The 27,616-nt window shown below is 42.3% G+C and overlaps 1 protein-coding gene across 8 annotated transcripts in view; it reads left to right on the forward strand.

The window, feature by feature from the left end:
• The first annotated feature begins 2,932 nt into the window (after positions 1 to 2,932).
• Positions 2,933 to 27,616, forward strand: part of syne1a (spectrin repeat containing, nuclear envelope 1a) — a 126,311-nt gene continuing 101,627 nt past the window's right edge. For 5 of the 8 annotated variants that reach the window (XM_037085980.1, XM_037085983.1, XM_037085985.1 and 2 more), the window contains exons 1-5: positions 15,075 to 15,234; positions 17,557 to 17,618; positions 24,545 to 24,640; positions 25,315 to 25,398; positions 27,308 to 27,328. In XM_037085980.1, coding sequence (XP_036941875.1) covers positions 15,090 to 15,234; positions 17,557 to 17,618; positions 24,545 to 24,640; positions 25,315 to 25,398; positions 27,308 to 27,328 — 408 coding nt within the window. In that variant the 5' untranslated portion in view covers positions 15,075 to 15,089. Of the gene's footprint in view, positions 3,060 to 3,279; positions 3,788 to 15,074; positions 15,235 to 17,556; positions 17,619 to 24,544; positions 24,641 to 25,314; positions 25,399 to 27,307; positions 27,329 to 27,616 lie in introns of those variants that run through there. The other 3 variants (XM_037085981.1, XM_037085987.1, XM_037085984.1) reach the window with 2 other exon arrangements.

Raw genomic sequence — 27,616 nt, forward strand, 5'->3', positions numbered from 1 at the left:
CTTCCTTTAATTGTTGGCTCTGCTCTAAAACCTGTTCAGAATCAACAACAAACACTCGTAACACTTTATAGGCCATATTGTGTGAGGCTATTGTGTTCATAAATAGAGTGATTGGAATTGTAGGCCATTATGCTTATAGGTGGAGGGGATATTCTTTGAAATTTATAGCTTAAGTTCGTGGCTTTGTCGGAATGTCATTTGGCACTGTGTTGGGAAATTACAGTGTGCAGACCTTAAATGCCGCCTCCAAGAATGTATTAAGGCACATAGGATGATCTTATATGTGTTTAATTATTACAATTGAATCCTTAAATTTGCACCTACTCCTCCTTGCTGAAACAAGATGCCTCCTGCTTCACTGTTCACTTAAACTCAGTGTATAACTCTCAGTGTATGTGCACTGGAGGCTCCCACATCGTACTTGTCTGTGCTGAATATTGGAGAAGAATTGGCTTCCAGACTATTTGTGATGAAACAAATCATGCATGCAGGAGGCCTCCTAAACTTAGATTAGATAGGAAAATTTATACTTTTAGCATTGTTTGTGAAAACGGCAACCTAGTGTCAAACACCGCATATACATCGTTCTATACAGTGAAGTTTAAACATTGAACTATAGGAACAAGAACAAAAAAACATGTTTGAGTTTTATATCTTAATAAGGAAGTTAAGCTGCTGTGTTTTTGAAACCACACAGAACAGTGAGGAGTTTCTGTCAGTATAAACTATAACTGTAAGATATTGTAGTGGGTCAGAGAGGGAATTTATTTGTTTACAAACATGTTCTTTTGTACATGTACATGTGTTTTTTTTAATTCCCTCTTTGACCAGTAGATGGAGTAAGACTCCACCATAACACCACAGCACATGTCATCCTGCCCCAGAGAGTAAGTCCATTAGACTAGCCTGTTTCACTTAGTCCAAAAGGAAAATAAATAAACAAGGTCAAGCTTTGTTTTTCTACAGAAATATGTTGGCGCTAAGGTCAAAGCTCATATTCAACATGCAAACTTAATTATCAATGCAGTGGGGTTGCAGAGCTACACATACTTACCATTATATTGCATATGCACACAACATCATCCTCTGCATGGTTTTAGCAGAAAACTCATCTCCCAGTTCTGATCAATGAGGAATGGGCCGCTATGATACAAAGCAGTGATCCCGTGTATAGTTATGCTAGCCTTGCAAAAACGTGCTCACCCCTAGAAGACAATAGAAAGAGGCTGTAAGTTAAATCCATGTCTTTTTGATGTCATATAACCTCGCTATGCATTGGGCTACAGATATCAGCAGAACTCATATAACATGATTTGTGACAATTTTTATTTTTCGCTCCATTCATTTGGAGAAAGGGGTCAACACTTTTCAAATGGCTCATTGAACCAGATAATTTTGCAGCACACAAAATAGAGTTGCAGAAACAGCATTTCTCCCTTGGCATTATGTTGATTTTGACATGCAGGTGGACAACAAACTTTCTAATGAGATTTTAGAAAACTGCTGACTGTGTAGGAAAGAGATTAGCACACTGGCGGTCTCGCTCCCAGCTCTCTGCCTGTGCAATGATTAGATAAGAAAACGAATCTTAACGGGGAAGGGTTTGGCTTTACTATGGGAAGATTTCCCATTGACCCCTGCGCTTTGTCTCTGCTCTCTGCTCCCCTCTGCTGCAGCACTCTCTGTTCTCTCTTTTGCTGAATCTGTTTGGACCTGAGGGGCTCTGGACGGTAGAGGTCACCCCAAGCCGAGCTGCATAAAAATGTTGGAATCAGCAGTCCTTCCCTGCTGCAGAGGAGCCGGCCAATCCAACTGAATCCTACAACGCATCACACTGGCAAGTCAAACAGCGCATTCTGACAACGTATGGTTTATTCATGTACATTCATTCGGAGGAAGTACTGATTTAGTTGATACTGAGTGTGTTTAGGTTAAACTACCAAGGGTAATTGATTGCCCCCTGACTTTGCTATTACAATTGCTATTGATCAGGCGTGTAATCGGGATTGATTATGTTTATTTTTACTCGTTTGCAACATATATATTTTTTTACAATAGGGAGAAACTTGGGTAAACATTTGCCTGCTTTCAGGAATGAGAGTTTGTCGTGTATAACAATTCATAAAATTTAAATAATCACCCACGGCATCCTTTTGGTGAAAAGTGTTTTTCCCCCCAGTAAACATCATGTTTACTCAGTCACTGTGGTCAAAATGGTACACAGCAGAGCTTCAAAATAGAGCCTAGACAATGCAGAGATGTAGAAATCTGGATTCCCAAATAGATTTGTTGAGAGCTGCTCTGTTGTCTTGTTGATTCACACCCACAAAACCACCCTCATTCGCTCGCTCCCAATGCCACAAGCTTATTAACATAAATCCATTCCATAAATTAATCTCTGAAGCAGATTGCACACTGCTGTCAACACAACAGGTTGATACAACAAGAACTGCATCTGCGAATTTACTCTAGTCTGACTTGTATACAAAAAAATGAACACGGGTTCTGCGATAAATTCATCATTTCTCAGCTCTTTAAATCTTTTGTGCCCTCTCTCCTATATCTCTCTTTATTGAATGAGGCTTCGGCCAGAGCAGCGTAGCTCCCCTTTCAGCTCTTCTAAGAGCTCTCCTGAGATGATGATGAAAGGACTTGTCTAATGGGATTACACATTGCGATAAGTGCTCAGAGCCTAGTGGTTCATCGCACCTCCCTCCTGCATTTCAAAGAGCGGCATTGATCCACTGCGCAGTCACATATCTTGGACATAAGAGTTTTGGGTGAGATGTTTTATTGGCAGGGGAGTGATTGTTTACTCGTCCTCCTGATTGTCTTCTTGGCCTCAACATTAGCTTTTGCCGTCATGTTTTATCTTAAAGGGAAAATCATTCGTCTCCTATAAATTTTGCATAAGTTGCCTGGTTTTTGATTTGTGAATTGGAACAAATCCCCCCTTTGCCGCAAGCAGCAGTTGGGCAGACTGAAACGATGATGTCATGAGATAAATCCTGGAACTGCTCAATAGGCAGTGAGTGATGGAGCAACTGACGAAAGCAAAGGTAAAAAGTGCATCCATTCATCCACATATATGGATCCTTGCCTTTTCTACATTCACATAGAAACATACTGTTGCCATCATAGGCGAGGTTTACTGCAGCTAATTCTGTTCACCCCTCTTTTCGTCGTCACCCTCTGTTCCTTTCTCACTTGCTGAAACACTCACAAACATAACACACACACACACACACACACACACACATCTCTTAACATCGGAACCAGGAGGCACGAGAAGATAACCTGGCACGCTATTGGTCCTGACGTCTCAATGAGAAGGAAGAACCATCCCTTTTGATTGGACAGCAGGTGGCAGTGCATGCAGACCAGGAAGCTGTCCTGTCTGCAGAAGTAAAAGGCTCGGGCGAGGCGAGCATACACATACACTATACACATATACACATACAGTATGCACTTACATCATCATCATCGGGGGAGGAGCTTCACAGGAGTGTGAGGATTGCAGACTGCCACTGCAACAGGGATGACTTGGAAAGAGAAACACAGCAATATGGACACGCTTCAGTCCTAACAGCCTGCCGTCAGGATAAAAACAGAAATCTACCGCAGCCCAGTCTGAGTCCTGATCACAGCATGAGAGCCTTGGCAGGCTAAAGGTGACGTGCAGGAGTTGGGACGTGACTTTGGTGACCTCAGGACAGCAGCATGGCATCACCCAGGCACTACGGACACTCTGCTCGGGATATCACCAATGTGATGCAGAAGCTGCAAGGTAGGCGCAAAATGCTTACTCACTCACGCTGCTCCACCTTGGTTTGCAGCGTTTTTAGAGGTGACCTAGTGCTCGGCATGACTCAGCAAAACAGTATGAGCTTACTGTGACTGGGAAAATGTTTTACAATACATGCATCTTGTTCTTTCTGCTCATGACCCTGTAGGTCTTATCTGTGGTGCATAGGAATTCAAGTCATTGCTTACAAATGTGTGGTACCAGAAGGACATAACTGAATGGTACATGCAATCTCACCGTATGCAGTCCCAAGTACGCTGTGCATTTTTTAAGGCTACAATCAGTTGTGTTTTGTCTAACATTCAGTTGCTATCAGTGCTTTAGTTTGCTTTACTTTCTGTGGAGTTTTGTCCTCATGATTGTGAATAGGGAAGGAGATGCATGCGTCTGTCAGTCTGTGCATAAAGCTTTGCAGTACAGCAGATTTAATGACTTAAAATGAAGGCTTTCTTCTGTTTTCGTGAGGAGAGAAACAACCAGAGCAAATGAGATTAAGTGAGCCAGTGTGTGAGAGACTGTATTATGCTGTTGTTCTTGTTTGCATTTACTGTCTGTGTTTATGTGTGCACATGCTTGCTGCGTGTTTGCTGTGTGGGTGTGTGTGCTTGCATGTGCACAGATATAGTAGCGAGTGCATGTGTGCGTAGCTGTGTCCGTATGAGTTTCTTCGTGTGGATAGACAGGGAAGCAGACAATAGCAAAGCTAATCCCCAGAGAAGCTGACATGATGAAGTCTGTTCCTCGCTCTTAGCCCTGCTGTGGTAACTGTCTTATTGTGGACAGCTATATTGGTTCATTAAATATCACACAGGAATAAATTACAGCTTTTATGTAAATTCTTTTTAACCTTTGGCACATTAAAATGAGTGTTTCTGGCATCCTTATCTTATCTCGGCCCTACTCTAAACTTTTCTTTCATTTGCATACTGTATTTGCAGCAGATATCAGCTTTTATTTCGTCTCCTCCTCCTAGATGTCAAATAATGCGGGTGTATCTTTTTTTGTACTATAGCTTTTTTACAAGCCTGTACTGTAAAAACTGCATGTCTCTGTCTCACATCTTACCGTCAGTAAGACAGCATCAAAGTGATGACACTCGCAAAGTAGCAGGAAAAGTCAGGTGACACCAGAGCTGAGATCCAATATGGCAGCTCCCTGTGTGGCTTCTGAGGTGGCACTTTCTGTGAAAGCTGAGAACAGCATCACCAGCCACGTGGCTCCACTGCATCACTGTGTGCAGGTGTGGGTGCACACTTTGAATCTCGATTGTGCTCCGTTTGATCTAATTTTAGAAGCTCCCCCTTAAGCTGTCTCTCCGGCGCTGCAAGGACAGATTGGTGTATCAATACATATTCATTGAAAATTTAACCATTTATCAAAATCAATCAGTGCCAAAATGTTCTATTCTTAATGTAGGAGGATACAATTCACTACTCAGAATGAGAAAAATACATTGCTGTTTTGGGAATCTGCATAATTATCTTCACTGAAAATGCTGGTGTTTCCACATATAACCAACAAGGTATACCTGCAGCCATAAGGGAGTCCACAGCTTGTAGCTCCATTCAGGAGTCTCATTTAACACTACAAGCGTGAGCTGTAAATAATGCAGTTTTGTCCCAAGTGTGGCTTGTTCCAAAAATACTCCTCAGAATTGGTCCTGCGGTTGGGGGTGTGTCTGCATCGGCTGGTGAGATCCTTTATCTAATTACACCAAACAATCCATTTAGCAACAGTTGCTTTATTGTTGATGTCTCTTGGCATGTAAACATTTTAGATAAGGCTGGTTGTTGCTGTGGTTATCCTCACAGAGGGACGGACTGAGGGCTTGTAGGAAAAAATACTCCCTGAATATTGCCACAATTCCCCTAACCACAGAAGACAAAGGACGGAGTTAATGGCTACTGAATTACACAGGGTGTCTTGTACTTGTTGCCTGGAGAAGAGATATGCTTTATGTCTGTGTGTGAATAGATTTGCTTGGACATCAGCTGAGTGCGACTTACTCTTTATGCCATATATGTTCTCCTCTGAGTGCATGATCACATTAGCTTATGTACAGGGGGGACGTCGAATCTAATTTGACATGACATTTTATTTGATGTGCTCTGGTTGCCATCCATCTCCTGGGAGACGAAACCGAACCTGTGATGATATCATCAAGACGTTCCGTAACAATCAAAGAGGAACACTTGCGTTTTCATTAGTCTGAACATAAAACGGCTCATAGCATAAGTGGAACACAACGTAAGCATGTGTTTTCTTGCCTTCGTTATCATGCATTCAGGTAGTCACAAGCTTGCTCCCAAATGACGGCTGTAAATGAAATCAGTGCTCAGGGAAGCTTGCTTCTCATTTGTCAGGGTTGAAGCAGTCAGTCCTCTCCAGTGGAGTAATTGTTTGGAAAATTTGTTATGCCGATGAGTTGTGTTCACATGTTTTTTGGGGAAAACTTGATTGCAATCTAATTTCTTACCTCATGAGAGTTAAATATAGGTAATCTTATACCATTTGTATGTCTTTTAAAGCCTGATTGGATTAAGATATTTCACTCCTTCTCTCAAGAGACGACATTGTTCTCAAATTAGCAACGTTCCACGAATCACCAGATACCATGAAAAGAACTATACTCCCCTCAGGCTCAATTGGGAAGCCGTAAGTATCCATTCAGTGCAACATCAAAACAATCAAAAACTTTTGCCCCAGTTCTGGGTCTTTTTTTTGTCTCCTTTCAACCACCTCTTTTGGTGTACCTCTCTGTCGCAGTGAAAAAACAGCAATTAGTGACACCATATGGCAGAGAACGGCGAGGCCGCTTTGAACACCTCCCAGCCTGAACTCCTCCATATGCTGTGGAATTCGCCCGTTTGTTGTCTCTCATTAATGAGAAAAGCGATGCACTGTTTTTCCTATTTCCATCGCTCACCTGTTTTCGCCATCATGGGCGGCAGAGGCGTACATCCTCGCCTACACCTCTGGGTTTTACCGTCTGCTAGCCTATCAAGCGGAGAAGTTTGCTAAGTCTCATTGTGTTGGGACCACCTGCTTGAGTTTTCTGTGTGTGGGCTGCATGTAATCTTGTCCTTGTGATCAGATAATAGCGAAGGAGATTGCAGCAGCCTGAGTCTCAGTTGGTTCAGGTCTTTGCAGATGTGTTATGCAAAGCAGAGCGACTGCGTTTTAAAGGAACGCTAAGGAGAATGCTGAGCAGGAGGAAAGGTAGCCCAGAGGGTAAAGGGCAAGGGCAACAGAGGTCAGCACATCTGGAAGACATGAACGCACACTGAGGGTAGTGGATGGATGAGAAAAGGATGAGAGAGGCAGAGGGAAAAGCAAGAAAATGAGACTGGACAAGCAGGGGGGGAGAGAGAGAAAGCGAGCCCACACACCAGTTTTTAAGCTCCTGATTGCTAGCGGGACTGGCACAGATCCTCAGGTTGGCACGGCGCCAGGGTGACATCCTGTTGCCAGGGGCGACATTATGGTTCGGCCGCAGCCAAGGAAGGCCCAAGCAGACGGTCACCTTGAGCCATGCCAGCCTCCTGTTTAGATCTGACACCACCATTTATCGTCTGCGGCTCCGGATACCACGGCTTCACACACACATGTGCCCACACTCACAGTCAGACACTGAAACAAACACTTGGTGTTAAAAATAGCTGTGATACATCTTTTTTTTTCTGCCCCTATCATACCACTGGGAGTCAGCAGTTCAGCTGAGTGGTTAAACAGACACAGAACAAGTCTTCAAGGCCGCCAGACCGTTAACATGAAGCCATAACTCTGTTGTAGCCTCAGAACTGTGGCGGTAGGGCCAGTGTGGGATAAAGCCTCAGCATGAGCTATTATTTATTCTGCTGCCTCTTCTCCTTGTCTTTCCAGATTGTGTTTATGACTGGTTGCCACGGCGGCAGTTGCATGACAGCCAGCACAGGCTTTTTTCGCCCTGTGGGCTTATTGGCCATGTCTGGTTCAGCTTCTGCTTCTGTAACAGAACATTATGTTTGATCAAATGATGATGATGTGTCTGTGTGTCACTGTGTGTGTCTGTATGCTAAGAGGTTATTTGTGTTTAGTCCACGCTAGTTTCTCAGTGACAGCATCTATTGCAGATCAGATTAAAATCTCTTTTAACCTGACAGTCATTGAGGGCTTGAGTGACATATCACAAGATTAGGTCACTGGGGTTCCCACCCATACAAAATGGAGGGTGGACCAGCCTTCACCAGTTCTAAACCCTTTAAAGGTCACAGCTTCATGAAGGTCAGAGTGCTTAGTTCAGTGGAGCAAAATATTAAACATAAGCATCGACTCGCTCTCTCGGTTGCTGCTACAAGCCTGTAGACAATTTTGTTTGTTGTTGTTTAATGCTGCTGGACTGTGGATTTCTTTGTAAAGAACTCAGGTTTGGTTCTCTGCAACAGTCCAAAGGATGTGACTTAAAGCACATTCCACAGAGCCTATTTAATCAATTTAAACCAAGGGGGAAGAAATTGACAAAAAGTCAATATTTACAAAAGAAATATCACCCCCTGTTGGTATTTCTAAGTTAACACTCCTGCCAAGTTGTTGATGTGAATTCAACTTCACAAGGCAGATTGCTTCAAATGTAATTCAAAACAAGCAGAACCTGGTGAAACTGAAGGTGCAAAGAGTCTTTACAGATGTAATAGAAGGAGCATTTTATAGGATCATGCCATATGAGGTGCTGTTGACCCAGTATAGACCATTGCATTCAATCTGGTCCAAATTACAGTTTTGGGCCTTGCTGATTCCATGATACAGTTCCTTCAGCATTTCTATAACATCTCTGATTTGGTCTGTCAGATTGAGGCATTAGATAGTTTTGGTGGAGGTACAGAACAGTGTCCCCACAGATAAAATCCTGACACCTGAGCTTGTGACCCCAGGACACATTCAGCCTCTGTCTGTTATACTTTTGAGTCTATGCCTGCTCTTATCTTTCACCCACAGATACCTTTGTCCCTTTTTTTCACCTGTCACAATGTGATTGGACAGTTGAAGACTGCCTCTGGCGATCCATTTAGTGCTTGGTGCTTTTTAAATAGAGGTCACACTGTGGTTTCCTGACCCCTAAAATGTCAACTGGCCTGTCAATGTGGTGATTTCAGCATACCTGAGAGTCAGTAGTGAAATAAGTAATTCCCAGTTTTTATTTTAATCTGCTTAGAGCACCAGATGGGTTGAATTAATCACAGCAATAGGTATTTTTTGAATAATATGTCTTTTTACAGAAAAGAGCACTGACATTCAAAGTGCACCTGAACTCGCCTGAACCATTTCAACTCATTTTAATATCCTGTTTTTAAAACAACTTACTTTTAACATATCTGTGTAACATTCTCTAACTTTCTCTTCTGTAGTGTCACTGTTTACTCATCCTGGATTCAGTTACCATGTCCTCCTGTTCCTGGAGAGACAGGATGCATCCTCCCTTATCGTTTACCTTTGATGGAAAACACAGCAATGGAATTGCTGTATCTATGAAATGTTATTTCCTGTTGTGTTGCATGCTGACATCTCTCCCCTTGGGCTCTTTTTCACTCTGAGGCTTCCTGCTCCAGACGCAAACACAACCTACCACCTGACATAACAAACCTGTTATCCTGCTTTTTAATAATTCAACAGTGTTCAGTGAGAAAAAGGGAGCATTCAGGGAATGTTTAGGAAATTTAAAGGAAATGAATAATGCCTTTACAGACTGGCATTTCTCACTGGGCAGGTGGTTGTAGTCAGGGTATAACAAAAGGCCTACATCTGCTGTTTACAAAAAGAATTGGTTTAAATTCACTCTCAGTGAGACAGAAAATAGCCACAGCTGGATAAGCTTAAATACACTCAAGTGGTTGTGTGCGACAGGATTTTGTAGATGAATCTGGCTGCGTTCCAGTCAGTGTTTTTATTTCACAGCAAAGACGAGACTTATAACTGAATTTACTGCTCTGGCCACTGTGATTTATTTAGTGTGCTGACGCCAGTCCTTTAGCTTTACTCGTCCCTGTAATGTGTGGCGGGCCACTGAACCTGGATAAAGAGCTTAGACTGTCTGACCCACTCCTGCACTCCCACACACACACACACACACACACACACACACACACACACACACACACACACACACACACACACACACACACTCTCAAAGCATCACACAGGCATAAACACACACACATGAAATCATCACATTCATGGAGAGAGCAGAAGAGAAATATCAAGCTAAATGTTTTTTCAAAGCCAAATTGAGTCCTTCTAATGCTCTTAGTGCCACTGATATGACCCCTGGTGCTTCCAGTGGAATAGATGCATTGTGTTAGCAGCATGTTTGGTCTGCTTGTGTATGGTTTTAAAGTGGGGTTGTATTCAGCTGGATGTATTTACCTGATAAAAGAGCTCTTGAAAAGGAGGAAGAAGAATGTAGCTAAAATCCAATTGGGTGTAATGTAAGACCCCAAGATCATGTTTGATTTTCTGCAGCACCTTTGTCACAAATTAACCATATAATTAATTGAAACTGCTATATTTTTAAACTGATGGTATCTCAAATATGGTTGTTGCTCAAATCTGTTTTTTAAAAACCAAACCAAACAACATTTTTAATACGAAATTTCCCATTTGTTTTACTTTTTTCTGTTTATTTCATCGGCATGTTCATCTGCTACCATTCTTTGTGTGTGTGTGTGTGTGTGTGTGTGTGTGTGTGTGTGTGTGTGTGTGTGTGTGTGTGTGTGTGTGTGTGTGTATGTGTGAGCAATGCAGGTGCCTAAATTGCTCAAATTACTGTATCAGTGGCCTGGCTTTAATGAACACTGTGATATTTGGACATTTTTTGTTGCCGTCTCTGCACATCTGCTGCTGAAAAGGGAGTGATGGTACTTGAAAGAGGAAAGGGGTTGTTTTGATAATCACTTTGACTTGTTCCCCCCTTCTCACTCTCTTTAATGTGGTGTCATTATTACTGAAATGTAATTAGCTATGCTAATGGGCTGGCATTTGGACTTCCGTCTCGGCACTTATGTTGGGACTGGTAAAAATGTGCTGTAAATGAAGTGGGATGGCGAATGGAGAGAGCTGAATGGGCACGTGAGGGCTGAGTGGAGGTGCTGGAGGGTGTGATAGAGGGTGTTATTGAGTGTTAGGGCTAAAGTACTCCAGCGGAAGTGCAGAGAAGGGTTTTTTTTTTAAATTAGGAATTGTTGGGGTGAAAGAGAAGAGCTGGAATCAGGAAGTGGATAAAGAAGCTATTGGGAGGGGAAGAGGGGCAGAAAAGCCGCCAAAACCTGTTAAATCACTTTGTGTGTCAGTGTGGTGGATTATGAACGTGTGTGTGTGTGTGTGTGTGTGTGTGCATGCGTTGGGTGTGTGCTTGTGAATGTGAATGTCTGCAGTATGGAGCAATTACGGGGTACCTCTCTAGTACACAACAAAGCCCTCCATTTAGGGATTGATAGCTTTAACAGGCATGTTCCATTAACGTTATGCTGCTGAAGAAACTGCACTATGGCAAGAGAAATCTAAAAGGCTCCTCTAGAGCAACATTGCCATTGTGACGCTCACTAGAGCTATACATACATGCTGTTCTTTGAATTTCAATGTCCGCCAGCTTGATTAATATTAAGGTGATATAATTGAACGAATGCATTACTAAATTAATACTTGCCAGCAGAGTGTGTAACCTTGTACAGTATGTGCCCAGTGCCTGTCCATATCTGACCGAGCATAATCACTGCTGGTGAGTTGTGGAGTCATTAATAGATTAAGAGAGATCAGAGATGCCCAAGTGCAGAGCCGGGTCATTAGGGAGGCTGCGATATAAAAGCCAAGCTTATGCTGAGCTTGTTCATTTTTCCTCGTCCTCACATGTCCTGTCCCACTCTGTCTCATCCTTTTTGTCTTCTTCAAACACTCTTACAAAGAGAACATCACACACTCCAAGCTTTACTTATCCACTAGGTGGCGCTGTGTCTCTGCAAACTCCCCATGAGGCTGCGTAAGAAGTCTCGGCTGCTCAGAAAGCAAATATCCTTGGGGTGAATAGATTACAATGCGAGCAGAAGCAGCGTTATTCCACCCTCCAGGAGGCCGTTTGTTTTTCCTTTAATGGCTGAAAAGAGGCTGTTCCTCCTCTCCTCAGGAAGCCTCGCACCCTGCAGACATACCTGTGTGAGCGCCGGGCACTGACCCACGTCCAACCTTCTCAACCTCAGAGAAGGATCTGGTGTTTTGTAGGGCTGCCAGGGGCTCCATTAGGGATGCAGACCAGCTGAGGTTCAGTCTGTTTTAACCCTCCAACTCCCCCTCCCCATTTCTCTCTTGGAAAGACGGGGAACACTCTTGAGGTCTACAGCCTAAAGGAGTCTGTCGGTGTATTCTTGCGCTTACAGTGAGACGTGAAATTTCTGCCTCCTTATCCTGGTGTGTGTGCTTGTGTGTGCAAGTGTGTGCACCTGCTCTCTTCCATCAGCTCCCATGGTGATGTCTAATAAGTCCCATGAATCCTCACCATCTTGTTTTGATTTTGTCCCGGGGTTGTTTTTCTAAACAGTTTTGCTCTCCGGGGAAGTTCAGCCTTCTCACTATCTGCTTTACGGCTGTAAACTGGAAGAATTCTCTCAAACATACCCACAAAAACAGATATATTGTGTTTTAATAGGCTATTTTATCTTGCACCATGGCTATGATTGGTCTTCATTATATGTTGCTGCCTCCCTGAGTTTCTGTATTAAACCAAAATCACTGTCATGATCTTCTTGGATTGCTTCAGCACCTTGGATAGCTCCTTCACACTCCTGAATTGAAGTGTTGCTCCCCTGGAATAATTTATTAGACAACACCTTCAACTTGGCAGACAAGATGATTTAAATAGAAACAGATTGTGAATGAGATCATCAGTCAATATAGTCTGTTCCATTATTTACATCATTGATATTGTGTGGGCTGCAAAAACAGCAGTACGTAAAGAACAATAGATTTCTGTCCCGCTGTAGTTTTGGCCAAAGGATTTTTCTGCAGTGTTATTATTGAGTTGGGATTGTGTGAGTGTCCCACTGGATTCTGCTTTCCACTGGCGTTAAATTCTGTTTTCAAAGTCTGGAGTGTGCCGGTGAAGGCAATGTATATGTAAATATGAAAAAACAGGAGTGCAGGAGTATTTCTTTGAACTCTCAGTCCGTCTATAATACCTGTACACACATACCCACACACAAGCACATACACGGAAATCATGCTGTTTATACAGAAACGTATAGAGGACACTTGTTTAAAAAAGTAGTCAGTGGAAAAGGCTTGCGGTGGCTCTGCAGCGGCCAGTTTCAGGGCTGTTAAATGGAGGAGTGTCAGCAGTGTGATTATCAGCAGACAGATAGCGGATGACAGCTGCCATTGGTTATTGATGACTTTCATAATTAAAATCCCTTATGGGGGGACCCAAAGAACAAAAGGGGAAAATCACACAAATGATGAATGGTCCTTTCATCTTTAAGGCTGATATAAGACCCACCAGGCCATTCGGCATTAATATTGGTTTCCAGGAAACTCTCTGAATATGGTTTCAAAGAAGAGCCCAGTGCTTTTATTATTGCCAGAGCTTGTGTATGTGTCTGTGTGTGTGTGTGTGTGTGTGTGTGTGTGTGTGTGTGTGTGTGTGTGTGTGTGTGTGTGTGTGTGTGTTGGGGGGGGGGGGGGGGGTAGAGAATGCGAGGGACAAAATATGAGGAAAACAGAAAGGCTGAATAAGCGAGAGCATAGGTCAGACTGAAACGGTGATACAAATCAGACAGTGAAAAGGAGAGGAGGTTATCGTACTGCGCTACGCTACACGAGTATTGTCTGCTGTGATTTTCCTGCAGCAATAGAGGAGGTTGGGGTAATTTTGGCTCCATAACACAGGGCTGCTTCTGATCCAGTTCCTTGTATCAGCTGTTGTAGCCCTAGCGGTTGGAGAGTGTCTCTTTAGATGCTGAACTCACAGTAGAATGAGTGGATGAACAATACTACCATTGTTCGCAGTGTTTATTGCTTTCCAGTCGCACCATTTCCACTGCAGCACAGCTCACACATTCAGATGGCATTAAGGTAAAACACGCTTTACGTTGTTGCCTTTGTTCTCCACTTAACCTTTATTGCCTATACGCACTTTAATCTCTCGACTTGCCATGTATTACAGTCCTAACCTCAGATATTGCATTCACCTCTTTTGTATTCCTCTCTATTCAGTCAGTGCTCGTTCCCCCGGAGAAAACAAACAGACAGATGTACTGTATGTGACTGTGGTTGAGATGAAAGCGGATCCCCTTTTGAAGAGTGTACAGTAGTAGATCAGACAGGACCACTGCCAGCTATAGTCTGCTCCCTGCAGGCTCTATACATTAGAAAGCTACGAGGCTCAGAGCACCACATAGTATTTGTGTGGAAGAGAGCGAGAGAGAGAGAGAGAGAGAGAGAGAGGGGTATTCTGAGTGCCAGCAACACATAGGGAATTCCTGCGTGTCTGTCCCGATGCTGCATTTGAGCATTTGTATGTATGTGTGTGTGTGTGTGTGTGTGTGTGTGTATGAGATGCTGTCAGAGTAGAGCTCCTACTTCCTCCCCTCCCAACCTGCTAAACGGTCCCCTTCAACCCACCCACCACTGCTCAATCCTCCCTCTCCACATCAGGACGGGGCTGCTATGACATCACTCATTCCCACGCACCCTGATTGGCTGGCCAGTGGAGGGAAGTGGAGTGTTCCCGCAGCCCTACAGTGAGAAATTAAGAGAGAGAGAGAGAGAGAGAGAGAGAGAGAGAGAGAGAGAGAGAGAACGTGGGAGGGAAAGACTGAGTTGGAGAGGGAAAGAGAGAGAGACAGGAGAGATTGGGACTAAGCAAGACAGATTGATGCTGAGGCAAGCCGGCACTGTGCGGCTCTCATTCACACGCACACACGCGCACACACACACACACACACAAGCAGTCTTTGCATCACGCGTACACTCACATCACACTCCCAAGCTGCTTAACAGGCAGGAAAAACACTGAGTCTTACTGACTCTGCAGCCCATTGCAGCAGGACAGGACAAACAGGACAGCAAGACGTTAAAAAGCGAGAGGAGAACAGGAGGGTGAAGCCGTCCTATCTGCGATTCCTCAGTGCAACAGTTTCATCGCTGTCATCTCGGGAGGTCCAGTGCTCCGGGGAGCTCTTTAAAGAGACCTCCCCGAAAAAGGGGGAGAGGCAGCAAGGGCAGGAGCAAGGGCAAGTGTAGCCTCTCCCAGAGGTAGCTGTGAATGTCCTCCCAACGCACTCATGAAAACCGGTGGGAATCAAGGCGTAGTCTCAGGTACAAGATGGCACGACGAGCAGGGGGTGAAGGCTCCCCGAAAAAGAACTCATCCCTCAACCTGGTGACGGGGTTCTACCACTACCTCCGCGGTAAGTGGAACAGCGTGTGGGTGAATGCGTGTCTCGTACTGACATAGATAATGTGAGAGAAGGAAGGCAAGTGTGTGTATATTTTGCATGTGTTGTAGAGAACGCTGTGTGTGTGATTTAGGGTGGCACTGCAGTAAGGACTGTATGTGCCTGCTGTATGTGAGCACTGTAGTGTCCTCATAAAGTGTTTCCTGCAGGGGAGATTTTTTTTTAGGGTCATGCTGTGGTGTGTGTTAAGCAGAGTGGGCAGACATTTGAAGGGGGCGTTGCCACTTTGGCAGAGTAAGTGTCTGTCCGTCTGTCTGTCGGTGTGCTTGGAGGTCGCTGAGCTCTAGAGCCTACAGCAGGTGAAGCAAGCAAGCCCAGCAGACAAGTACCAGCGCACTGCATGTGTCACAGCACAGCAGGCAGACTGTCAGGATGTTTGATTTCTTATCTCTATGTTTGACCCTGTGGTGGTTCGTCTGTCTGCTTCTCCCTTTTTGGATGTCATGCATTCAGCTGTCTGTCTGACTGTCTCACTGTCTGATAGATGAGATTATATCGGAATGCACATTACCATAATGTCTCTATGGGTTTGTTTCCTGTCACATTAGCCATTTATCCTATGGGGAAATGAGCTAAACAGAGATTCATTCAGAATCATTGCTTTGCGATTTCTTTGCAGTGAGTTTGTACATGCATTTCCCTCCTCTTCTGAGCTGATCAACTAGATTTTAATGATGTTTCATTAAGGTCATCTAAACTGTGGGGGGGTAAAAGTGTAAACTCAGATGCTGCAAATGAGACCAATGATGATACAGGCCAACACTAGCCGGGGAAGGTAATCAAGTGTGTTAAAATGCTGCTGTGAGGCTTAGTTGCGGCTGCCTCCCTTTGTGATATTGAAAGAATGTGAATGTGTGTGTGTGCTTAAGTGAGATTGTGTGTGCGCATAGTTCAAAGTCACCTCGTCCCTGAGACTGAGAGGCTGGCACCGCGCTCGTGCAGACATGGTCTCCAATGCACGTGCTTCTGCCCCAGGATGCGCGGGGCCACATTTTTCTCATTCTCATCCAGTATTACCGCCCATCAATATTTGATTACTCCTGGACCCAATCATAAGATTAATTCATAGTACAGGGGACCTGCTCAGTGGCACGTATGACTATGCGTGAATGTGTCTGCATTATGTATGAACAACTCCCTCCCCACCCCTCTGATGCGCACACACACACACACACACACACACACACACAAAACCCCTCACTGTTCGCATCTGCCCACGGTACCTAGTGACACACTAACCAACTTGAGTATAATCAAACCGTCAGCATTTTTCATTAAGGTGGAGGAAAGCACTGTGTCAGACGTCCTCTCACTGATAACGTGCTAATCCCAGACATATTATGCTGTGCCGCAGACGGGACAGAAAAAACACTGTCACATGTGCCAGTCACTGTACATGATTAGATCCTAAGTATCCCAGGTGGACTATAGCTCTGTTTTCTATACATTATAATGGGATGTATGTGCCAGTTGCACATGAACAAATATAGCCATTGCAGAAGTCCCAATTGTTATCGCATAGGCTGAAAATAAACAATAAATTCTGCTACCAGGAGGGAATTATGATGTGTATATTACAGTAGAAATGCACTGGTTGTTTCGATAGAACATGGCTCGAGACTTTGTTCTCCTGTGCGTGCAAGTGTGTACATGTTTTGTATGTTTGCTCGTGCACATGTGCAAGACAAGGCTTGATATATGTCTGTCCTCATTTAAGTTAAGTGGCTTTTTAGGGGACATCGTCAGCAGACATCTATTCTATTGATTGTGCCTTTGCTAAATGGGCTTCATCACTTTAGCCACCAAAAACAATGCCCTTCCCCATATGTAGCTAAATCTGTACATTTAGGTGAAGGTTAGCTTTATTATTACACTGTACAGTATTGGTGCATCAGATTAGAACCTTGAACTGTGGTCAGAAATGAATAAAACCCTCTCATAGATCATGGACGAGGCACATGACGTCTTCTATCATTTAAAGGGCATGTTTGAGAGCAGGGTTTTCCTGTCCACCCTAGTCCAGCTTTTGAAAATGCCATCTTTAAATGTCAAATGCCTGCTTGTACTACATCAGTATAAGGTATGATTTGGTGCAACTGTGTTCAGACACATTAGACAGAAAGTAATAATATCAAAGTTAATTACAGTCGCCATTCAGCTCTGCAAACCAAATCAACTCTCCAAACAATAGACAATGAGAAGATTGTGTTTTAATCCCCGCTTTGTTTATTATTGCATGTGACTGATAGTGACGGTCTGGGCTCTGATTTACAGATGAGCAGGAGGCAGTGCAGAAAAGGACATTCACAAAATGGATCAATTCCCACTTGGCTAAGGTAAGAGAGTCTGGTTCTTTCCCACTGCTGCTGCCAGCATTGTGTTGTCCCTTTACACAAACACTGGTGCTACTGTTTGTGCATCTAAAACTTCTCCATCTCAGTGCTTTTCCACTTTCAGTGTCTTTGCTCTTCCATACTTTGTCCACTGTGCTCTCTGTGAAATTTGCTCCATTTCCAAAACACACCGTGGCTCTGGTCATGGGACTGACTGCACCACCTAAGACCACACACAGTCATTCTATCTTGCATGCCTTTCACATTCCTTTTTATTCCTCCAATCTCATATAGCTTGTAGCAAGGATTTACTCTGCCTCTAATTATCAGTTTCACATTGCAGCATTTAATACACTGAATATCTTTTTTCCTGCAAGCTACTGTCAGTAATTCAAGTCTTAGTAACCTATAAGCTTTCTATCTAAAATGGACCCATTTAGATTTTTTTGGATAAGATTTTTTATTGAAGACTGCCCTTTATTTGCCCTCCCAATGAGCTTGAACACCACATATCTGTAACTTACATTAAACAATTACATTTGATGCAGCTGCATGCTGAGGGGCTATTGTATGAGTGTAATTATTGCATTATACTGCATTAAGCTCCTCAGTTTAACCCATTAGTGCTTGAACAGTGTGTCAGGATTGGGTGGACAAGGCAAATATGGCACAGCGCAACCCAATTAAGTGTTATTTCAATCTGTGACGCTCCTCTCAAGGATTCCTATTTGATTACGACAGCTGTGGAGGCCTAGAACCACGGTGACGTGGAGCAGAAAATTCATTTGAAAAGCACTCTTGGGGGAATAAACCTTGACGTAATATTAAATATCACGTCTCATGACCGTGCCAGCAGAAAATTACAAACAGCCCCAATACCTAAATGCTTTGAATTTTTGATGACGTTTACAGTCAGCACATAGTTTATTTATTAAGTCATTTTGAGGCAACAGAGTAGAGCCATGGCCCTTTTGCTATTTTATGGTTGTTGAAAAATTCTTTGGTTGAGCAATTTAGGAAACGATGATGGAGATTCATAGGGATACCATTCAAGTGATCCTAAGAAGTCTTAATTAAAAAGCCCTTATATGCTGTCATGAGAGTTAGATGATAGGATTATTACCGTCCTCAAATCTGCGTAGGAAATAGATGGATCCAGCTGTTTACCATAGCAATCAGTGGGTGGGAAGCCCTCTTAATTCGATAATATATCGATAATACTGATCAATACATTACAGGTTATTTAATCCACACAAAAAGTGTAAAAACAACAATTTAGCTGAAAATAATAATTTTAGATTATAAAACATTTACAAGCTCATAAAAGAACCTGTGAGACAGTTTACAGACTTAATAAAAGTAGAAGAGTTTCTTATAATTGTTTATAAAAGCCTCATAAACATATTATATGAGTTTCGCAAACTAACGTATTATGTCATTGCTTAACCTTAAGTAAGCTTTGTTGTTGCTTTGATAAGAATAATTCATACTTAATCATGCTTTTATTAACAGTTAACTAAACTTTTTTCAGCTACCAGGTTTTAAAGCAAGAACAATGCCTTATAAGGGTATAACAGTTAAGTCTCCACTGGTTGCCTGGCAACTGCTCCACACCAAAAAATAGTCTGGCACATGGAGTGGTGTAGTAATGAGTCCTAAAACCTGGAAATTGGTTACCATTTTTGCACTTCTGGTTCCCTCGTCTCAAAGTCTGAGTTTTTGCCTGAAGTAATGTCCGTGGATACCACAAATGAAGATATTACACGTTATGTTCTATGACATAAAATACTTCCATACTATCTGAGACTGATCAGTTTATAGAAATAGTGTAAAGTAAATGTGTGTTTTTTTTGAAGTAACACAACCACATTGTAGTCTGGTTATAGCCTATCATTGACTTTATGCTTCTAGCAATGTAATTAATGCATCAGTGTGTTCATCTGTGAAAATTATTTTACTGAACAAAATGTGTACGTATCATAAACTTAAATTAGCAACATAGCATATTTTCGACAATAATCAAAGCAACAATTGAAAAATCCTTTAGGCTTTTCGCTATGGGAACCAGGGCGATGCTAACTTCCAGGTAGTGCCTACAAAAATACGTCATCCCTATACCACCCTATAAAACTGCTGGTAGGTGGATTCTGTTACTCTTAGTAACCACTCTAGCTGATTTCCCCTGTTTCAAGTGTTTATGTTAAGCTAAGCTAACCATCTGCTAGTTCCAACTACACATTTAACAAGCTGACGTGAGAATGGCATCGATTTTCTCATCTAACTCTTAGCAAGAACGCAAATGAGGATGTTACCAGACTATTACTTTAAGTAAACTTAAGATGCACAACATAGTGTCTGGAGAACCAATAGTCCGGAAATTAAAGCTTAATTTTTACAACAAACACTCCAATAAACTGCCCCTACAATGGTCCTGGAAATTTAACTACATTTCATTTAAATTCCATTTAAATTCACTTTAATGAACCGATTCAACTAATCAATAGATTAGCGATGCTATCAGAGTTCCATCCAAAGCGATAACGGTATTTGTGTCCCATGCTTATCTCTTTCCACCTAGCTGATCAAATTAGTTGTTCTCCTCCTCGCCCATCATGAAACTGCTTACCCTTTCACCTGATGCCTGACGTTGCCATGGTGACACTGATTGGCCTATATTTGTCTTCAAAAAATGTCTCGGTGCATATTGCGGCTCAGTAAATGTTCAGAGAGCTCTGTGATGATCAAGGGGTAAAAGTCATCTCAGCTGGTGCGGAGGATCTGTTGTAATGATGAGGTGCACTTCTTGAGGATGTTATTCTGTAGACTAGGAGAGACGAAATGGCATCTTATGGGCTCGTCTCACATCTATAAATACTCTACAAAGAACTATTTTACGAGACACATTAGGCAAAAAAAAGCGGAGACAGACAGACAGGAGGATAAAGAGAGAAGGGAGAAGCTTTAACAGTTGGTTTAGCTTTGCTCTCAGAAGGATAGATCATGCCCTTGGCTATGCGGATGATTAGGCCACTCCAGTTATCACAGGTCTTTAATTCAGTGCCTAAAGGTATGTGATTAATCGTTAGGTGAGTTGAGACACGGCGTGAGGGCTTCCTTTCACTGTCACTCCCCTCCCCCTCACTTTTCCACTCCACAGGTACAACAAAAGAAGTCTTATGAGCTCTGACAAAGAGTTTCTATGAGAGGACGTACTGAAGCCGGTAATTTATACAGAAGATTAATGACTCTCATTACTTGGTGCAGTTCACCAGATTAAGTCACCAGTTACAGACCAAACTGTAAGAGAGAAGCAGGGCAGTACTTTCTGCCAGTTGTTTCTTCCATTTAAGTAGAGGGTGATGTTGTTTAGAATTTGGCTTAGAATGGTTTAATTTTGGTATCAGGCTTCACAGTCGTACCCTGTGCTGCACTGGAGTGACAGGCTGGCGGAATTCAGAGAGCGGACCCCAAGTTTCCATTTTGACAAATCCTTTCTGAGAAGGTTAAAGCTTAATTATGGAGTGGCCGGTGTGAGCAGTGGAGGTCTCATCGCTGTGCAGCAGTTTTCCACGCAAAAAGCTTTAGTGCAGTAATCAGTGAACCAAGTGTTCTTAGAGATTACAGCAGCAGTAAAGTGAAGCTCCGCAGCTCCCACTCCCTTCTTTCTTCAGGGGGGGGGGGCAGGGATTGAGTGGATGACATACTCCATGCACAGTGAATCCAATCCCAGCACATCATGGCATTTGGTATGTGCCTCAGCCAATTTAGCCGAAAGGATTTTATTATTTTTATTTTCAACCTGCCAACTACTTGTGGCTTCTTCGTTTTTCATTTCCAATTTCCGTGGGTACGGTCAATAACAGTCCCTTTTGGATGGCAATAACTGTTTGTCAGCCAGTTGGTCAGTCCACCACTATTGGATGGACTGCTGTAAAACTTTTTACAGACATGATATTCATGGTACATGAAGAGGATGAGTCCAACTCACCTTTGTGATTCCCTGACCTCTCTTCTAGCTCCACCAGCAGGTAAAATCTTTAGCTTATCCATTGAAATGTGTATGTAAACACCTACTAGATTGATTGGTTCAAAATATGTACAGACATGCATGGTCCCATCGCTATGATTTATGATAATTTTATCTAATTTAATTTTATCCACCATCTGGTCAAAATTTGTAGATTACCCACTTTATATTGCCTCTGATTGGTCGCCAACGCTGGTTAGATTGAAAGTTTTAGCCATGAGGACTGAGACTGGTTTGGGTTATGCTAATGTTATCAGAGTACGCCAATTGGAGGCAGAGTTGGTGGAAGATGAGTACTAGTCAGTCAGAATAGAGTGGGTCTTTGCAAGAAGCACTGGGATCCAGAATGACCATTGATATAACCATTTAAATCTGGATACATCTTTGGAGGTAGAGCCTTCTGAGGCCCTTTGAGCATGTGAACTAGAGACTTCTGCTCACTGATCCTGCTCCAGTTTAGTTAATTTAAATGGGACGAAAATAATTTGACGGCACGGCTCGTCTAGACTTTTCAGATTTTTTCGGACTCAATTTGCAGGGATTGTGACACTCAAAACATTTACCTTTTGTTTAACAGTTGCTTCTGTGTGTATGTAAGCTTATAGCAAAAAAGGCTTTTTGGGCCCCAGTGCATCACGTGATGTTGTAATTACATAGTCTGACCACTACAAAAATTGGCTTCCAAGCCTGGCGCATCAAGCTTCAGCTTCAAATGTAATAGCCAGACATGTATAATAATTTTCTTCTGGTGATGTACACATTGTTCATGTTGTAGACTCAGGACAAAGGTAAATATCACTGATTTATTGACAACTGCAGTCCAGTTGTCCTTTGTTGCAGGGTTTTCTTGCAGCTCTTTTTGTGTGATGGCTTTCTTGCAAACCAAAGGCATTAATCCCATGCCCTATGTATGATTCTGCCCAAGTATAATATGATGTACGGTGATTTAAAAGTTAAAATCAAATCAAATTGTCACTTTTACATACAAAATATGCCTTTACCTTCAAAAGATCTGGACAATAGGCATCTGGTGTCAGTTCTTCCTTCAACCTGAATGTATTGCAATTCAGAATGAAACCTCTCAGTCTCCTCTTTGTGTCTGCCCCTCCCTCTGTCTTTCATACTGTTGATCTTCTGGTATCCACGGAGTTGAGTGTACCAGGGAAATATGAGAGCACAGACAGACTCACATCCTGAAACTCTTCTGCTCACAATCAATTATAGCGCAGACACTCATATGTAATTAGCTCATTAAGCCCTTGATTCATTTTTTTAGCACATGCTGCTGAGCAGAGGAAATGGATATGACTTTCTTATTTTGTAATTAGTCAGAAATTTCCTCATTAGCTTTAGGATTATAATGAACAAATAGGTAAATTTAACTTCAATTAGCTCATGGTATAATTTGTGCCTTTGAAGGGGTCTTTGTAAGTGTTTCTTCTGTCACTTTATGATAGGGGCACAAGTGCTGTCTGTATATTCTAATATCCAAGCCATGAAATGACATTAGAAGAGGAATTAGCGAGAAGAGCTTCAGTATTTGCTAATTAATTTTGAAAGACGTGAGGTTAGTGTCCCTTCTCTCTTTGCCTTCTATCATTTTTCTCGCTGCCACTCTTTCCACTCAATTATACCCCTCTTGCGTATCCCAGATGTTGGGGGTTGTGTGCTTTTCTCTCACACGCCACACACACATTCCACTTGCACGTGCTAATGCAGACACTCGTGCACACATCTCTGCTTCCGCCTCTCCTTGCATCTCTTTTGCTCCCTCACTCCCTTTGCTGCTAATCTCCCTGTGAATGGCTCGCTCGTCTGAATGCCCCCCCCCCCCCTAAACCTCTCCTCAGCCCCAGCATGTGACTGTACTTTAAGAGAAATCCTTGATGTGGCGCCGGCAAGAAACAGAGATATGTGGATTTCCCCGAGTCTACAAGTCTGTGTCAGGTCAGGGAGGAAGTCAATGAGTGGGATTCAGTTTGAAATCATCAGCATATTTTAGGATTTGAGGACCTCATTCAGAGCCTGCTGAGCCTCTGCTTACTCTAGCTGTCAGTAATATCTGGCACAGCCAAACTCTTTTTGAGCTTCGAGAACATATTTTATGAGGATTTCCTTTATCCATGTTTCACAAGTTGAAATTAACGTCTCATAGTGTAATATAAGTTTTGTATTTTGGTTTATTTATGCGCTGTGCCACTTAGAGTAGGATAATGTTCAGAAAAACCTTGTTGCTTCATAGTTTCATGCACATTTCTCAAGCTATTAAGATTTAAATCCTCGGTTTTTGCATTCCAGGGAAACTGAGAGAGCTTTGTGTGAGTTTATGGCATGCAAGGACCGTGTAAACATTGAGTTTAGGCAGCAACTTATGCCGGGCACCAGGCTGCTACTTAGAAATGTCTCTTGTATATCATAAGAATTCCTCCTGGAAAAATTAGCAAGGTTTGAATTATTTCACCTACCTTGAAATCAAAGGTTCAGTTTGATTTCAAGCGCAAAACATTTTTTTTTCCCCCCAAGGCATTGAGTCATTTCTATGCGTCTTGCTTGGCAATAAATCAATATTATACCATTATCTTGATATTAGACTATCTGTCATCTTAGATTTTGGATATTGTTATTTTGTGATATGCAGGTGTTATCTTTTGGTCAAAAATATTGTGATATTTCATTGCCTCACACAGTCCTAGCCTGTATGAAATGCTTTTGAGGACGTTTTAAAATATCAAGATATAAATTGTGTACAGCCATACGGTTAGAAAATATTGTAATATAATATTCAGAACACGTCCCCCAGTCCTATCTATGTGCGCTTGTATTAATGTGTGTTTGTTAAAGACTGAAGTCAAAAACATCTTTACAAAAACGGCTGACAGGGGTTGCTTGTTTTCTCACACAGCGTGTCCCGCCGCTGGTGGTGACAGACCTGTTTGAGGACATCAAAGATGGTGTGATGCTGCTGGCCCTGCTGGAAGTCCTCTCTGGACAAAAACTGGTGAGTCTCATGGTCATTTGTACAACATGTGATTTGGCCACAGGCTTCAAACACTTAATATCCCCTGATCTTTCTGGATTATATTTCAACTTGATCTGATTTAACAAAGATCAGGGGGGTCAAACAACAGAGAGATTCAGTCATCTGTAATTGTTTGTATAATAAAAACAGTCAGTGATGCCGTTCCAAATTTGTCTTTGAAATCTCAAAAGAGCTATGGTCTTAATGCAGTCCATGTGAAACAAGCCACAATTACATTGAAATGCTCATTGATCTGCTTTTATTAGGGTGTTTGAATGGAATAGAAAATCCCAGATTAACAAGGACAGCTTTTAGTTCACAAACACACACACAACACAGACAAAGACATGTGCACACATCTTGAGGATTTTACTTTGCCAGTATTGCCTGAGGTCTAAGCCGTCTATGTCCTATTGATCCGCGTGTCTATAGTCCAACAGCTCTGATTGGCCCCCTCTTGTCTTTCCCACTTTATTTATCTATATTTATGTTGATAGTGTTTTGACTGTACTGCTGTATTTCCCATACTGATGAAATAACTTATCTTCTAATCAACCATGTTGTTTCATCTAATCCACACTATGTGTTTCTTCCCCTCTCTGGTTCTCCATTTTTTTTCTTTCCATCTCCATTGTTCACCCTTTTCCTTCCAGCGATGTGAGCAGGGCAAGAAGCTAAAGAGGATCCACTGGGTCGCCAACATCGGTACAGCGCTCAACTTCCTCGAGGGTAGGAAGGTAAGAGTTCAGCGCCGTCTTTTTATGTTTTTTTCCCTTGTGTCTGTTTTACCCCTCCCTCTGCTCTCCCTGCTCAGCTGCTGCCTCGTGGGCACAAGCATTGAATCCTGACCTTGTGTGACCTGTTTCCCCTTCGTCCCCGCCTCTTACTCGCTCCACCTTCCCACATCCCTCATTTATCCCGAAAACAACACCCTCTACTTTTACGTTCCGCTACAAAGATTTTGAAAATTAGATATCCAAACATTCTTTCTACAGCATTCTTCATATTTTTGCTGCCTCTGTTAAAATTTCGTTCATGTGTCTGTTTGACTGTCTATGAAAAATAAAAAAAAATCAAACAAGGGAAATGTAATTGGCTATGTCTGTACTAATCATATCAATTTGACCAACTCATCATATTCGCTGGGTACTCTACAACTCTTGCAGTTTATGATATCAGTACAATCCAGTTTTCTTTCTCCCATCTGTTGTCTTCACTTAAGACAAAATATCATGGTTTACAGTTCCTTTTCCCAGCTTTACATCCAGAAGTTGCTTAGTGTGGTTCTCGATGCAATCATCCAATTGCATCAATTGTGCGAGATTAGTAAAACATTCCCAAAGCTTTCCCAAGCTCGTCCTTGGATATACATAAATAAAGCTATAAGTATGAGCTGGTGTCTGCAGGGACATTGATTTGTCTTCCTCAAGTGTGACAGGGTTAAACCGTAAATCCTACACCAGTAATCTGCAGTCTGGAGATGAGACATCAGTGGGCACTCTGCTGTATATGTCTATCGTGTGTGTGTGTAGATCAATGTGTGTAGAAAATTAAATGTAAATATGCTCTGTGTGTAAACCTGATGTATGTCTAGACCCTATTTACATTTTACTTTAGAGGCCCAATCCCTTAATGTCTGATACATGCTCCTGTCATGTGTCTTTGTCATAAAGACCGTTGTTCAGGGTACAGTGGCATTATGATGCTTACAGTTCATCAATTATGCCTGTAATTTGTTAAGATCCTGTAACATATGTGTTTAATCAGGGGTATCAAATCCATTGCTGTGATGGGTCTGCAGCTTTCAATTATTTCCCTTATTGATGAATCTGATTATTTTTTAGACCAAGAGAGGTCAGAAAACGGTTAGCCATACTTAAATGTGTTCCCCTTTTATGATAGAAAAAAAGAAAACTCGCACATACTAACTTTTTAGGATCTCAAACCAGCCAATGGTATTTTCACTTTAAAGGCAAATACTGAAAGCAAGTATTTGAATAATGTCAGCTATGAAGTTTACCTGCACATTGTTGGTAACAAAGCAGCAGCTACTGTTTGGTCACCTGTGTTGTTTTTGCTGGTCTGTTATCGTAATACAAAACACTTTCCTAACCATCTCAACCTCACATAACTGTTTTGAGTCGCCTGCTGTGTTTTCTAATATGAAACCATGTATTGCATATGGTATTATCAGTCACTATCCCAAGCTTCCCTGTGCTGCACTCGCCTGCCCCCAATCTCTTCCTCTATGCTTGTTCACCAGTACGGAGCAGCTTGTATTACCATATGATGACCTGTTGTGCTGCAGTGCCTGAGTAATATAACCCTCTATGTGATAATATAGAATGCTTTATCATATCAGTACATACAGCACCCTCTTTCTCCCTTCTTTTTTGCTCCTCTTTTTCGCCTCTCTATCACTGTCCGCCTGTCCATCTCTGCTGGATATAATCCCTGTTGCCTGCGTAGCGGTGATAGATCTCTCCTCTCAGCAAACCACTCAAGTTATCTCACCTCAGAGATGCCGCGGTATCTGCCATCTCACTGTCAATGAGGCGTCCCCCTTCAATCAAACACATCCAGAGTACCTCTAAATGCTTTCTCTCTCTCTCTCTTTCTTCTTCTTTTTTTTAATCTGCCTTCCAGTCTGCCTACAGAGGATCTCCGGTCAGTATTCATGATGTTCCTGCACGTTTTTGTTCGGGCCATGTAATAGATATGGTCAGGATTATCTGCGTCCTGTGGTGCTGAGGATTATGCTCATACTATATATTGTTCATTTTGTGTAATCATAAAACAGAGTTCTAGATCGAGTTACATTTTGTGTAGTTAATCCATATATACTGTATATGTGAGATTAAAGTAAATTAGCGTAAAATGAGAAAATGGAATTGACTGCAAGGAGGAATTATGAAGTGCTGTTACAAGATATTAAAATACTGGATATTGTGTTTT

The sequence above is a fragment of the Acanthopagrus latus genome, chromosome 22 (genome assembly GCF_904848185.1).
Source record: "Acanthopagrus latus isolate v.2019 chromosome 22, fAcaLat1.1, whole genome shotgun sequence".
Lineage (NCBI taxonomy): Eukaryota > Metazoa > Chordata > Actinopteri > Spariformes > Sparidae > Acanthopagrus > Acanthopagrus latus.